At 41.4% G+C, this 15,937-nt stretch overlaps 1 protein-coding gene across 2 annotated transcripts in view; it reads right to left on the bottom strand.

The window, feature by feature from the left end:
• Window positions 1-13,031, bottom strand: part of pdgfc (platelet derived growth factor c) — a 432,641-nt gene extending 419,610 nt beyond the window's left edge. Inside the window, exon 1 of one of the 2 annotated variants that reach the window (XM_078212016.1) lies at window positions 12,194-13,031. In XM_078212016.1, coding sequence (XP_078068142.1) covers window positions 12,194-12,302 — 109 coding nt within the window. In that variant the 5' untranslated portion in view covers window positions 12,303-13,031. The remainder of the gene's footprint in view (window positions 1-12,193) is intronic. The other variant, XM_078212010.1, reaches the window with a different exon arrangement.
• Window positions 13,032-15,937: the final 2,906 nt, after the last annotated feature.

Raw genomic sequence — 15,937 nt, 5'->3', positions numbered from 1 at the left:
ACTGAGGATTATTGACAGTAAGCAGGGCAGAATTGGATGTAATGCCAAAAGTTGCAAGTTTAGTCTTCCAGAACATGTGAATTAATCAGATCCCAATGCTAGTTCTTCCTACTGTTTCTCAAATTCAGTTTTAAATACTATCAGCGTAATAAGTTAAACAAATCAATTTCTATGTGATGTGTGTAAATACTATGCTGTGAGAAAGACATCAATGAAGAACCTTCTGTTCCTTCAATTCCAATAAATTCTGACAGACTGTCATGCAATCTTTTACTCGTTTCCTTACTGACACAATATCCACAAGTCAATGCTAATTAACAGAGTTGTTAACGGAACAGCTTACATAAATTCCAATTGAATGCTTTGGAAAACAGGTGCTGCATTGTAAATCTATTTTAATTTTAATGATTATTTCCACATAGCTCTACTTCCATTACAACACCCGATGCCACCCCCTGTCTGGGCTTATCCATGTCTTTGTTATCTCTAGACTTGACTATACCAACGCACTCCTGGCCTCCACTCCTTCCCACCTTCATCCTTTTGTACACTTGAAGTCATCCAAAACTCTGGTGCCCATATCTTAACTCGCACCAAGTTCAATTCACCCATCATCCTTGTGCTCATTGACCTACAATGTGTTAATAGTTAAACAATGTCTTGATTTTCAAATTCTCATCCTGGTTTTCAAAATCCCTGACACCTCAGTCTCATGAACTCCTTCATCTCCCCAAGGCCTACAACTCTCTGAGATACCTGTATTTCATTGATTCTGGTCTCTTGAGCATCACTCCACCACTGGTGGCTGTGGACAAGATGCATCTTAATATCATTAAACATTGCTCACGTCACCATATATGGAGCCCTCACTATATCTTCAAAGCACGCCAATGTGACGTCACGTCAGCATGGTTTACAACAGATTTACACAGACGTGAATGGTGCAGGCTTGGAGGGCCGAAGGGCCTGTTTCTGTGCTGTAATTTTCTTTGAACCTATTGTGGAGTCTCCCAAGGGGGCGCAAAAATAGTTATAGCCCCTGGGGGAGAGGGATTTAGTCAGGCAGTGCCCTGGCACTACCACTTGGAAGCCTCAGTGGGGTTGGGGGGGGGGGGGAGGGGGCGCAGAGAGATGTTTGTGGGCCGGGAGTGGAGAGACGAGCAGAGTATGCTGGCGATGGCCATTGTGGGGGTGGGAAAGGAGCTGATAATCATTGGTAGTGAGGGTCAGAGTGAATGCTGGTTCCGATTGGGGGTGAGGGAACCTGAAGCCTCAGTGTTGGGGATGTGGGGGGGGGGGGGGGGGGGGGGGGAGGTTTATTGCAGTTCTGATGCGCTTTAAAGATGGCGTCCCAATCTCTGTGCAGCTGGGTTTAGTTGATGTGTTTAGCCCCGTCCCCCTTAATAACGACATGAAGCATACCACCTCGATTTTTTTTTAAGCAATGTTTTTTAGAATCTGGTGAGTAAACCGACTGATTTGTCTGGAGAGAAACAACTCCGCCATTTTTTGGTAAGATTTTGCCTGTTGCATTCAGCTGCCTTGGACCAAAGCTCTGAATCCTCTCTGTCTTCCTATTTGCCTTTCTTTCATTAAGATGCTTTTAACACCTACTTCTTTGACCAAAAGCATTTGACCTGTCCTAATATCTTATAATGCGACTGGTGACAAATTTTGTTTCTGTAAATATTGTGATATTTAGCCAATGAGGTTCTATATAAATGCAAGTTGTTGACAATTGTGTTGTTATTTGCACACACACTGTGCAGGTTAAGTTCACATAGCACTGTGTTTGTTTCCCTCTTTCAAGAAACATCTGATTTAAATTCTACGCTTTCGCAAAGAGATAAGTGTCAGGTTTAACAATGAAAAGATTGTCTTTGGCGCCCTAAAGCAAGACTATGGAATGATCATGTTGCTGCTGGAAAAATAAATATTCTGTTTTACCTTTAAAAATGTCTAGATGACAGTGCAAGTTCGATGCCAAGACTGAGTTACTGACAGTAATGCTTCAAAAGTCTCTTAAAAACTCAACTCCATTCTTCTATTAAACCTGCTTCATGCTTAAAATTTTAACTTTGTGAGGAATGCTTTAGCTGCCCAAAAGTCCATTAATATTAAGCGGTTTTCCTTTTTTGAAAACCCATCAGCCACAGTCCTGTAGTGGGTGGGCTGCTATAGTGATCGCATTTTGCATGTCATGTTTGATTAATGCTTTGAAACTGCTGAAACGGTTCATTGGCCTCTAATGTCCTCTTTGAGAAAGAACAAAGCACTATTTCAGGTACAGTGTTTAAAAAAAGTGCCCTTGGCTGCTTCAATGTAGGCCCATAGCACAGGACTAAGCAGCCTGTACAGTAACTCTCCATCCTTTAGAAAATGTTCTTTCATCGATTTTGCAAAGAAATCCTTCAAGTCTGCTGGTATGGTGTCTGCCAGATTGATTTCAACAGGTGTACAGAACAATAGTGTGTCTAAATCCTTTGCTATTTAGGCAAATATGTTCATGGCCATTACTTTCCTTATCAAATACTGTTTATTGATAGAGAAAATCCAAGTTTTCAAACTTCTGGGAGAGAAAACCTTCAAATTTTCAAGTTCCATACAGCCACATGAAAAGCACCAACAGAAAGGGGGACTTTCAGCCATTATATCTGTGCATGGATATCTCTCCATTCTATGCTGTATCTTTTTAATGTTTCCACATCTCACTATTGTTTTACACAACCTTCGTGCAAATGATTTTTTTGCTCAATGAGTTCAAAAGGATAGATTTGAACGACTGGGGAATAAATCTTAAAGCATGACCAACTAAGGAAGTTGCCCATTACTGTAGTATAGTTTTCATTCTGAACCTCCACTTCTTAAACTCCTTTCCACTGGCAACACTCTTCAGCAAGTTAATTATCATTATCTTCTAACAACAAATGCCTGAAGCATTTGATAACAGCATGTTACAAAAGGAATTTAGGTCACTTTGATGTTACTGTTCAATAACACCTCTATAATAAATAGAGATTGATACAAACCAAGACAGAATGTTGCAGTGCAGATTTTGTTCACCTGTGTAAACTTTTATAAATTTAACTTGATTTTGGCAATAGTTTTTAAAATGTACTGTCTCCAGTAAATGTAAATCAGGTTACTCGCTATTGAATGGGGTTTTCATGCCATGATGAAAGTTTTTCTTGGTCGTTGTATGAAATTCCACCTCCACCCAAACCCTATGGTGCATCTCTACTGCAGGACTTTGTGGATTATATATATTTTTTTTTATATAGAATTGTAAGCAATAAAACATTGAATGTCAGGCACACACTGCAGTTTGAGTCCATAACTCTTTCACAGACATCATAAGTTACATTCTATCTGTCCTGTCTCCGCCAATCAGTCCACTATAAAACAGGAAGAAATCTGATTATACTTCATGGTAGTTAGTGCTGCTAACACACCCGATTGTCTTCATTACTGAGATGACAGCACCTTAACCATGACATTTTTGAATAGATAAACATTGGAGGTATGGTAGTGTTCCATTATTGGAAAATAATAGCCCCACATAATGTAGGGGAAAAAAAACTTGCATTTATATTGCACTTGGCTGAGTTTCAAACACGCCAACACTTCAGACAATAAATTACATTTGAAGTGTAGTCACTGTTAATTTGTAGATAGGCAAGGTATAGAATTTAGTTTCACAAGCAAAGAATGTGATTAGGGATTGCACATTCTAAATTGGTGGTATTGGGAAGATGTATTGGCCAGAATACCAGAAAAACCACAAAGAATTGTTTATTTCCACCTGAATAGGTAGACAGAACCTCAGTTTCATCCAAATGATGGCATCTCCAAAAAATGTAGTTCCCCTCAGTATTACACCATACGGTCAGAGTAAATCTGAGCAAATCTCCTGGACGGAGATTTGAACCATGACTTTCTAAGAGCCAAAAGTGCAACCAACTAAGCCAAGCTGACACTCATATCCTGCTTAATGCCACTACAAATTGAAATATTGTATCCAATTTGAAAATTTACATAATTGAAAATGTGGAGTGCTATATTTTCAGCTGCACTCTTCTCTGTCCAACATTTCTATTAACATTATGGGTTTAACTTTCTTCTGAAAAGATATTTACTTGCAGTGACTGTCAATCGGAACGTGATGTTTGGCACATTGTTACTGTAACTGCAAAACAAGTTTTCCACTTTTGAGTCTTCCTGGGTCAAGCAGAAGGTAAGTACTATAATAAATTCCTTTTGGTTGCTGTTTTGATAGCATAACAAAGTCAATCAACATTTCATTCGGAATTCAAGTTTCTGAAAGATCTCACCTTTCATGCTATAACACTCAAGGACAAACAAACCGTCCTTCAGACATCTGTGTGACAGTGTGATATCTCCCAGCCATTTGGAATGAGTTCAGCCTCTGCTCTTTGCCAACTACCAGTGGATGAAAAATCTCTTAATTTTCACAGTGAGGTATACAGAAGCAGGAGTTGTGGAAATGAGACTGAAACAGTTGCGTTATATATTTTAATTTATATTTAAAGACAGTCTAAAGGAAATAGAGTACTGAATGAAAATGATTTTTAAAGCAAAATATTTTTCACAATTTTAGAATGTATCTTTCTCAAAATAATTCCTTATACAAGGAAAGAAATGTTTAGGCTCAGCATTATACCCCATTGTCACCCAACACTATATATCAGGTGGAAATGGAGATTCCCTACTCAGCTAAGTGGTCGATTCAAAAGAAGCATTGAGATAAGCAACTTTTTCCCTGTATACATACAGTGGAGATGTCTCCACCTGGGACAGAATGGAGATTGTACTTTACCTTTATTCCAACACAACAACTGACTGGAAGTACATATAAATTCACATAATTATCCTGAAGCACTTAACTGTGCTTTGTGTGCTAATGAAATACAGCTTGTGGAATCTGAATACAAACTCAATACGGAATTGTCTGTTAATTGCTGGGACTGGCATTAAGTGGTCATTATAGAGAGTACTCTGATGGTCTTCAAGTCAAGTTTCACCAACAAAAAAAAGCTCAAATTGCAGACAACCACAAAAGATTATTTCTAACTAATTGATTTACATTATTGCATTGCCAATTATGACATCCCAGATGTGACAAGCCCAAATAAAAAGACTTAATGACATCATTAAGTTATCAAAAGGGACTGACACAAGTGGAATTTTCCTTTCAGTCGTAATACATGAGGGGATTATGACATCATTAACTTAGAAGTCACAAGGGCTCCCTGTAACTGGCCCCAGACCAGCTTGTTCTAATTTAGATCTTCACAAAGCATTTGACATTCTTTTTCCTAACTTTAACACAATTTAAATGATACACTGAGGGATGGGAGGGTATATCATGTCCCCATCTGCTTTTCTTGTTATACAATAAACACATTCATGCTATTCCGAAAACCTCTGCATCATTATTACTGAAACCTTCAGCTGTGCATTGGATTCAGAACAGGTTACAGCTGTGTCCCAGATTCATAGCTTTCAAGTTCTAAACAATGAAGTTAAGATTTTTGGGACTGATCAATTTTTATTCTAAAATGACCTTGAAACAGAATTTCAGAAATGAAATGCCAAACACGCAGACTCCCACCCTCCTCCGTTTCCATGCCTGATGTCACTGGTCTTCACAAATAATCATGATGTGGAGATGCCGGCGTTGGACTGGGGTAAACACAGTAAGAAGTTTAACAACACCAGGTTAAAGTCACCTTTTTTCCCACTCACCTGAAGAAGGGGCTTAGAGCTTAGAGCTCCGAAAGCTTGTGTGGCTTTTGCTACCAAATAAACCTGTTGGACTTTAACCTGGTGTTGTTAAACTTCTTACTGTCTTCACAAATAATGCCAGAGCATAAATGGGATGGGATTCTTATAACTATAATGGTTCCTGTTTTGTAGTGCATTTCATAAACATTTGTAACTGGTTACCTTAATTAATTTTAGTTGTAAATATGATCAAGAACATTGAATCCAAGACTGCCACTTTGATGTATACCACGTGTGAACTGTGGACAAAGAGTTCCCTCCAAATGGAAATTAAAGGATTAGAAAAAGCACAATACCTTTTGAGCATCTTATGCAATCCCACTGAACAGTGAGAAACAAATTCATGTCCATAATTTTCCTCAAGAGTACATGATTCTATCAAATTCTTTTGGGGAGACATTGGGCTGAACTTTCCTGGTTGGATTGCATTCCTGATTCCAAGCAATGACATTGTAAGAGACCTGAAGGTAGATTTTGGCAGGCTGGGAATGTTATTTGAAATATTGTGCTGTATAATAAAATTCAAGTAGTTTGACAGGTTACATTGAAACACCAACCTCCCACTTATTGAGTGGAAGCACACGGCTTCTGAGGTCTATTTCCCACAGGTAGTATGTTCCTGAGATTCAGTTGTACTACCATGAAGAAACAGTGGAAGCCAGGAATTTGCAGAAGGGGGTGGGGTGGGATCAAAAGGTACAATTACATGGGACTGCTCGCACACACCTTGAACAATTGTTAGAGAAACATTAGTAGGCACTTACAAGCAGGCTACCCTTGATTTCAAAAAATATTTGGCACAGATAAAGGCCTTAAAATATTGTATAACTTAGACATGTAAATAGTTGGAATTTTAGAGTTTACAACTTTCTCTAATACACATACAAAAAAATCTTTGCATCATTTCCTGCAGATAAATTACCACACTCCCTAATTGCTTGTTCTATCTTTTTCCCCAATGGGATGTATTGTCATTTTTAGTTTCACTATCCTTAAAATTTGTGTAATGCTACTGTAGGTCTGAGCAGTGCAATCTGAAAACAGTTTCCCAAGCATGCAGTTAATAAGAGCAATAGTTGAAAATGTTGTCTTTATGAAATATTTCTGATCAGCAACTTATGCTATGCCCACAAAATGGCTGATATTTTAAAAGACATTTGTGAGCTGTGAAATACTTGGGGATACCATCTGGGTGTGAATGGCACAGGACCAATAATTCTTCTTTTAAAACATTGCATTTGTAGCTCACCTGTGCAACAAAAAGAGTGATTTGAGGTCACATAAAACCACTAAACTGACACTTGTATCCAAAAGATTGTGACAGCAAATACTTGGGTGATATTAGTACTATTCTTTTAAAAGGAGGAAATATTTAAAGTGTTAACAAGCTGTAGGTTCCTTACAACACAAAGTGTTGACAGTTGGCTGATCATAAGGCAAGCTCCCCCACTTACAGGTAAAGGGTCACAAATTTCATCAATTGTTTACACAATAGCATTGTTATAGCATTTCCCATTTTAAGCCATAGCTAACAAAAACATTTGATTGTACAGGAAGATATGTACTGTCTTACCGTGGCTGCAGACAGTGCCAGAGAACCTGTACAACACTAGTGTACAGAGGCAGATCTCTCTATGTCTTACATCACCCTAAATACCACCTAAGTACAAATAGTTTTTCATGTGCATTTGCATTTAGTAAATCACTTTATTCCCAATGAAAAATGATAACAGCTTAAGATAACTTCTTCATACAAGCAAAGGCTTGCAATATGCTGTATTATTAAAAAAATAGCTTCCGGATTCTAATTGAAGATTACCTAATTTTACACCAGGTAACTGAGGTCACATTACAGTTAACCAAACATTCTTGCAGTATACAGCTGTAATGTGAAAACTCTTCTTTGGTTGAAGGTTGAAAGGGTTAAAATTTACCCTTGCAGTAGCTCTTAAGAATTGCAAGTGAAATGAACTGTGCCAAACTCAGTCTACCTTACAAATTAAATTAAACCTCAATTTGTACTGCCAGAAGAGTATTTCAAGCAGCCATTTTGATTCTTGACTACTATAACAGCAATGCATTTTTAAACAGCCCCTTTTTTGTTGAAAATATAAAAAGGCTCTTTACAGAGGAAGTAAAAACTAACAATACCATCAAAGGAATAAAGGCATGGCACAAAATGAGTAAACCTCGTCAAAAATGATGGCTTTTGAGAAAACATTTAAAGGTGAATAGAGAAGCAGAGTATCAGAGTACTTTAAGAATCCAGAGATTAGAGCTGAGGCGATTGATGACTCTGTCACCATTGCAGGTGCAAGGCGGGGGAGATAAAGGTAAGGTGTATAATAAATGGTCAGAAAACTGAAAGGTATGAAAAGAGATCTAATGCAAGTCAAGATTGCTGCAATAGGACTGCATAAGAACATACATGGAAGAATTTAAAGAAAAAGACAAGCACTTTGAATTAAATTGGGACAGTCAATATCAGTGAGGAACAATAGTTGTTATCTTTAAATCTGAATAGATAATATTTTTTTAAGCAAAGGTATTAAGGGATATGGACCAAAGGCAGGCACATGGATTTAGGCCATAGATCAGCCATGATCTCAAACTGTGGAACAGGGACAATGGGCTGAATGGCCTACTCCTGTTCCTGAGTGATGGATGTGTGATATCTAATTTGGGTTACAACTAAATACAATTTAAACAAATTCGAATTAACAGCAAAGGCAGGATAGGAAGCCAGTGAAGAGCATAATGAAAGTTCGAGAGCTAGCTAGTGTGGATAAGGGATAAGTGGATAAGGATAAGGGGATAATGGATCAGCAAAGCTACTTAAAAAGTAGAAGTGGCTGTTGTTGTAAGGATTGAAGTAAGCCATTTTGGTAATCAATAAATGTGAGTTTTGAAGCTCAGCATCAGTCGATGACGGTTGTCTGGCTCAACTTCAATAAGTTGGATGAAATTTTGTCTTTCCATGTCTCACTGTCAGACTCATACTCTGAAAGATTTTGCCAAAGTAATTAGTGGACATGTGGCATTGTCAACAAAACTATGAAAGTTGAACCTGTGCCTTAAAGTCACCAAAATACAGCATGTGGCCGAGGAAGAGACCAAGAAGGTCTCCCAAGGTAACAAAGCAGGCTGGAAGAGAAGCTGTTGTTGGATATGTATTGGCTGTATTCTGACAGTGGGGAGCAGAGCCACATGAGGCAAGACCCAGATGGTGCAGTCCCAATATAGTTGTGTAATCAAACAGAGTTAAAAGATGAAGAATATGGTCAACCATATCATACACTTCAGTGCGGTTAAAGTAGGTCAAGTGGAATTGAAGCACTGTATCCACAGTCACAGAGGAAGCCATTTTTGTCTTTGATGGTGAGTTGTTTTGATTCTGTCAGCAGAGTAGGGGCCAAACTGAAAGGATCCTAACAAGGTGGTTTTGCAAGAGTTAGCTGAGGATGTGAGAAAGAAAGAAACCTGAATTCATTGCATTTTCCAAAATGATATTAGGAGGTAGACTTTTTTGCACAGCATGTGTTACACCAGTCCTAGTTAGGTGTCTATGACAAGGAAAGAAACTGACCAGAGTGATTGCACAAATCGTCCTCATGCCACATTGATCAAGCAAGTGACATTTATAGCATCTGTGGGAAAATGTCCACTGATCCTATCAGAACAAGACTGACTTGAAAATAAAAGCTCGACGAAAGTTTCCAATGATAATACATGGTCAATGCATGTTAGGAAACAGATAAGTGAGTTTTGGATGGACTGAAGTTTATTGCAGGTGGAAGATGAGTGTTTGGCCAAGTGAGTATTGGAATAGTCAAGTCTGGAAATAACTAAAGCATAGATGAGGGTTTCAGCAGCATATGAGTTGAGGTGGGCTGATATTACTGAGGTGGGAGTGGTAGAAGTCAGTGTTCTTGGGGCCAACACTATGCTCACTGACCTTATGGACTCCCAATCTACCATTGTTGAGAACACCATGTTTTCATGTTTATTTTCAAATTTCTCCAAGTCCTTGCACCTCCAAGACTTCTAAATTCCTCCAATTCCGGAATCCAATCCAATTCCTTTACTCCCTCCTTGGCAGCCATGCTTTCATCTGTCTAGGCCCCAAGATTTGGAATTATTTTCCTAAACCTCTTTCCTTTAAAACCCTGTCTAAAAGCTTACCTCTTTGTCTAAGCATTTGCTTGCTTGATTTACTTTTAATCTGTCTCTGTCAAACTTTGTCTAATAATAGTCCTGCAAAGTGCTTTGAAATGTCCATATTTTGTACTATCCTTAATGTGTGACATAAATTCAAGTTGTTTAGTAAATGGTAGCCAATTAGTTCCATCAAATATACAATGATTGGAAAACAAATAAAATACATTTGTGTTCCCTGTAACAGTAACTGCGCTTCAAAAAATGATTTCACATTGTAAAGCATTTTGAGCTGGTGAAAGTTGTTATATATATAGGAAGTGCAAGTCCAGAAATACTGTTACGTAAAGGCGAGGAGAAAATTTTCAGTATCATTCCAAATTTATTTGGTATAACCTATTGTCTATCAAAAAATTGGATCAGAATTGTTAACTGCTGTCTTTTCTCTTTACAAACGCTGACCAACCCTGGTTACGTAGTTTCTTTGCTTTTCAGTTTTCCAATGTGTAGTTTTTTTATATTTTAATTACGCGATTGGCTTGAATACATTTGAATCTAAAAATACATCCATCAACATTGTCACGTACCACTTAACTGATGTCTAAATCTAATAACTGCTTAAAGTTAAAAGCACTTGCAGCAATGTGTGACTACTTGAACGAATTACACAGTCTGATTCACATTACTGCAAAGGTCCAGCACTGTTCCTGGGTACAACAGTCTCTTGAACTAAAGCTGCTCATTTTTGGGCCATTGTGTGCATTGACCAGTGCCAAACCCCAAGGCCACACCCAATGCAGAAATAGCTCACCACAGAGAAAAAAAAAATCCCCATTCTTTAGCATGGTCAACCCTTGGAACACAAATGCCCAGTGTTCCTTGCATTTAAACAAAAAGTAATGCTTTCAAAGTTTTACTTTTCAAACAAGTGCTGTGTTTCTAAAGCATGAAATCCTTTTGATGTAATCCTGTGATCTCAGCTGCAAATTGTTATACAAAATGTAGGAGGAGATTTTGTCATGTCCATAAATCTGGTTTAATGTACTCATTAAACTAATCTCAAACTTTATTTTGGTTCGAACCTGTGCTGGATTATTCAAAACATTTCGTGCTGAGGGGTTGGACGGCTTTTAAAAAACATAGGAATGTCATGCTTTGCTTGGCTTTTTATTAGCCAGTCTAGGTTGTAATCTAAAACTGTCACGTCCCAAAGCTATATAATTAGGTAGTAATGCATGGGAATTGAGAATGAGTTTATCATAGCTTTGTCTTGCCAGGAGGGAGGAGCGCAGTAAGCACCTTTAGTTTCTCCATTGAGATTTATTTAGATAAAGCACAACAGTAGGTGCAGGGGCTGAAGTCAAAATTAGTATTCACAGTAATATTTACCACAATTTTTACCCAATTAAAGCCAGGATTTATGAACGCTGGTGGCTTAACATGAAATGAAACAATTTGATAGGTAGTCTCGGTGACACTCTGAATAAGTTGTCTTAAACTTCATAGCAGACATTGTGAAAAATAAGGCGTTCATAAGAATTGGACAGCGCTGGCACAATGGGCCGAATAGTCTCCTTCAGGGCAATAAGGAACTAATGAAAGAGTACGCTTTTAAAGTCGTTGTGTGAATGTATAAGTCTCAAGATGCGATACTAATGGCTTTGTAAAGACTGGTGGCTGGATGTCAGTATGCAGCTCTCTTGATCGTTTTCACTGCCTCTTCCAACTTGTTCTGACTGTGAGGCCAGCTTTGTTAATGCTGCTCTTTGATCAGCGCCCTGGCTGCCTGCAGGTGCCAGATGTCATCGCGTTTACAAGCAGCGTGGCTCAGTTAAAAAACAACACACCAGTCCTACTCCAGAAGCACCCGATTGAAAACTTTTAATCTTTCCTAAAGTAGACTTTCTTTTTAAAGAAACACAGAGGCAGCCGTCCTGAACAGTCGCATGCATATCACTACCTTGCACGTTTAGCTTTAAGAGCAAAGAGTACCTTCAGAAGTTTATTCTCTGGCAGCGGGCAAATCCACATTTCCTACACCAAAAAAAAGTTAAACAAACAAAATCCCACTGAGAGCCAGGATTCCCGAAGCTCTGAAGGCTTGCGTGTACCGGGCTGCACTGAAATCCATACCTGTAAGCGATCAGCCACACTGGCAAGTGAGTGCAGCAAAAAGGAAACACGCCAGGAATTGCAAACTCTACTTTCCCGCACCAAAGGGAGAAAGACTCACCGTTTTGTTCCTTGTTACTTGATGGTTGGATCTTGTTGATTTGGGCTTCCGATCCATGATGGCGGAAGTTGAGAGTGGATATTAGCAGTAATACTAATGACAGGGACATTTGGGGAGGAATGTTTGCGCGCTATCGGGGGACAGAGCAGACAAAACAGGCACTGGGGGCTGATTCACACTGACTCACTCCCGAGCCGCCGCTTCTACCATGAAGGATGCCGAGGACCCTGATCTGCCAGCATTTCCACCAGATAATCACATAGTGGCTTCCACATTCCGATCCAAAGCACTCCCTTCTTTCTCCAACGTGCCCCGATCCAACGATCGCATTTATCTGCTCAATGGCTAATGTAAGGCGGAAAGCAATGACAGACAGTTATACCAGAGCCCAAGGTTTTTTTTTAAAGGCGCAGCCAAGTACTCACGCACACCTGTCAACTTTTATAAACTTCTGGAATTTAAAAAAACAGCTTATATATATATATATATACGTGTGTACATATATAAACTGACTATCTTTGCTTCCCCTCCTTGTTTTCTCCTGACATTAACTAGCAGTGTAAAACTTTTCTGTCCCGACAAAGTTTGAGTTGAAATTACTTTAAAAGGTAGTTTACCAGCGAGCAGCTGGATTCCATTATTGCAGAGTACTTTCAAGTGGCTTTTTTAGAAAAAAAAGCTGATCTAAGATTTTTTCTCTCTCTGTCTTGACGTCAGCTATAGCCCAAAAAACCCTTTAAAGTGCTGCCTGTTACCGTGTGAAAGTAAAGGTTACAGTTTAACGCATTTCATGTCCATCCGCCCCCCCCCGGCCCTCCCTCCCCGACACGCTGTGTGTGTTGCTCTCACTCTCCGGTGAACAGAGTCTGCCAACTGGCACACGACAGGTGGTATAACATTGCTGGCTGCAAATCTCTCCAGGGGCAAAAAAAAACTTCAGCCACCAGACTCACATAGCAGCCTTAATCCCCGGGTACACTTGACAGTTCAAACCCTCGGATTGTTTACCACCCATTTTGGAATAGTTGAGAAACCTGTATATATTTATTAAAACAAATAAAAGTACCAAGTAAAGACTTCAACTACTTTTCAAAGTCTCGCCTACATTCAATTAATTTGCATAAGATAAAATAAAACGGTGTGTTAGAATTGCCCCACTGGATGTAACTCCCCTTTGATGTCCCGCGGCTTTAGGGCAATTCACAGCCTGGACTCAGCACACATTGAAATTTAAACATTACCTCCGCCTTTCCTCAGATCCAGAAATAAAGATGTGTCAATTTTCTGTGGAGACGGGGTATAATCAGCGAATTTAGGAAGGATAGGAATTTCACTGGGTTTCTCATTCAATTCACATCCAGAAAGTGCAAGGACAGCTCCGAAAAAGAGTCATATTGGACTCGAAATTCCTGGCTCCCCATTGGAGGGGGTTACCCCAACTATGTGCTGGGGCATCCCTCTTAGAACTTCCCATGTCAGCGTTTACCCGGCAATTGTCCTGGGAACCATCTAACAAAGTGATTTAAATTAGGGGAGAAAATAACTTCTAAATTCAGCGTTACTATTTAAAACACCCAGACCCATCCCCAGCCCAACACACCCCAATCTGCACCAACACTCCCAATCAGACCCGACACCCCCTAATCTGACTTGACACTGCCCCAATCTGCTCCGATACCCCCAATCTGCCCCGACACCCCCCAATCTGCCCCGACACCCCCCAATCTGCCCCGACACCCCCCAATCCAACCCGACACCCCCATCTGCCTCAACACCCCCCAATCTGCCCCGACACCCCCCAATCTGCCCCGACACCCCCCAATCTGCCCCAACAACCCCCAATCCAACCCGACACCCCCATCTGCCCCAACACCCCCCAATCTGCCCCGACACCCCCCCAAACTGACCCGACACACCCCAAACTGACCCGACACACCCCAATCTGCCCCGAAACCCCTAATCTGCCCCGAAACCCCTTATCTGCCCCGACACCCCACAATCTGCCCCGACACCCACAATCTGCCCTGACACCCCACAATCTGCCCCGACACCCACAATCTGCCCTGACACCCCACAATCTGCCCCGACACCCCACAATCTGCCCTGACACCCCACAATCTGTCCTGACACCCCACAATCTGTCCCGACACCCCACAATCTGCCCCGACACCCCACAATCTGCCCCGACACCCCCAATCTGCCCCGACACCCCCAATCTGTCCCGACACCCCCCAATCTGCCCCGAAACCCCCCAATCTGCCCCGACACCCACAATCTGCCCCAACACCCCCTAATCTGCTCCAATACCCCCAATCTGCCCGACACCCCCCAATCTGACCTGACACCTCCCAATCCAATCAACTCGACATCCCCACAAAAAAGAACCAACTCACCTACCATGCCCGTCCCGACATCGCCTGACCTGACACTCCCTTACCTGACCCAACACCCCCTCGACCCGACCCAACTCGCCTACCCGAGCTGACAAGATATCCCCTAAAACTGAACCAAAAACCCCTGAGCCGATCTGACACCCCTCAGACGGACTCTACACCCCCAATCCTGCTGACACCCCACATCCCAATACCATCCAACCCAACCTGACAACATCCCAACCCTGCACTGACCTTACATCCCCCCCATCCAACCTAACACCCTGACTCAACCCGACAACCCAACTCAAAACAACCTGACAGCCCCCCTCCCCTTCCCGACCTGAACCAACTCCACACATCCTGAGCTGACCTGCAACCCCTGACCCAACATCCTGCCCGGCCTGAAACAACCCGACACCACCCCACCCCCCCACCCGACACGACCGCAATTCGACCCAATACCTCCTCAAACCCCCTGACCAGATACCCCGTGACCCGACAACCCACTCAACCAGACACCCCCGACCCGACACCCCCCGACCCAACAACCATTCCCTGGCCTGACAACCCCCCCCAACCCGATACCCACTTGACCCAATAGCTCCCCCACCCGTCCAGTTTGGGTGTCCATGTGCATAGATCCCTGAAAGTTGGCACCCAGGTTGATAGGGTTGTTAAGAAGGCGTACGGTGTGTTAGCTTTTATTGGTAGAGGGATTGAGTTTCGGAGCCAGGAGGTCATGCTGCAACTGTACAAAACTCTGGTGGCCGCATTTGGAGTATTGCGTACAGTTCTGGTCGCCGTATTATAGGAAAGATGTGGAACTGTTGGAAAGGGTGCAGAGGAGATTTACCAGGATGTTGCCTGGTATGGTGGAAAAATCATGAGGAAAGGCTGAGGAGTTCGAGGTTGTTTTCGTTAGAGAGAAGAAGGTTAAGAGGTGACTTAATAGAGGCATACAAGATGATCAGAGCATTAGATAGGGTGGATAGTGAGAGCCTTTTTTCTCGGATGGTGATGGCTAGCACGAGAGGACATAGCTTTAAATTGAGGGGTGAGAGATATAGGACAGATGTTAGAGGTAGGTTCTTTACTCAGAGAGTAGTAAGGGCGTGGAATGCCCTGCCTGCAGCAGTAGTGGACCCATCAACATTAAGAGCAATCAAATGGTTATTGGATAAACATATGGATGATATTGGAATAGTGTAGATTAGAGGGGGGCTTTAGATTGGTTCCACTGGTCGGCGCAACATCGAGGGCCGAAGGGCCTGTACTGCGCTGTAATGTTCTATGTTCTATGACACCCTCTCAACACAACAGCCCCTCGACTTGATACCTCCCCAATGACCCGATATGACACCCCCCCAAC

This window comes from Mustelus asterias, chromosome 1, assembly GCF_964213995.1.
Source record: "Mustelus asterias chromosome 1, sMusAst1.hap1.1, whole genome shotgun sequence".
Taxonomy (NCBI): domain Eukaryota; kingdom Metazoa; phylum Chordata; class Chondrichthyes; order Carcharhiniformes; family Triakidae; genus Mustelus; species Mustelus asterias.
This window is presented reverse-complemented; position numbering and strand designations above follow the sequence as displayed.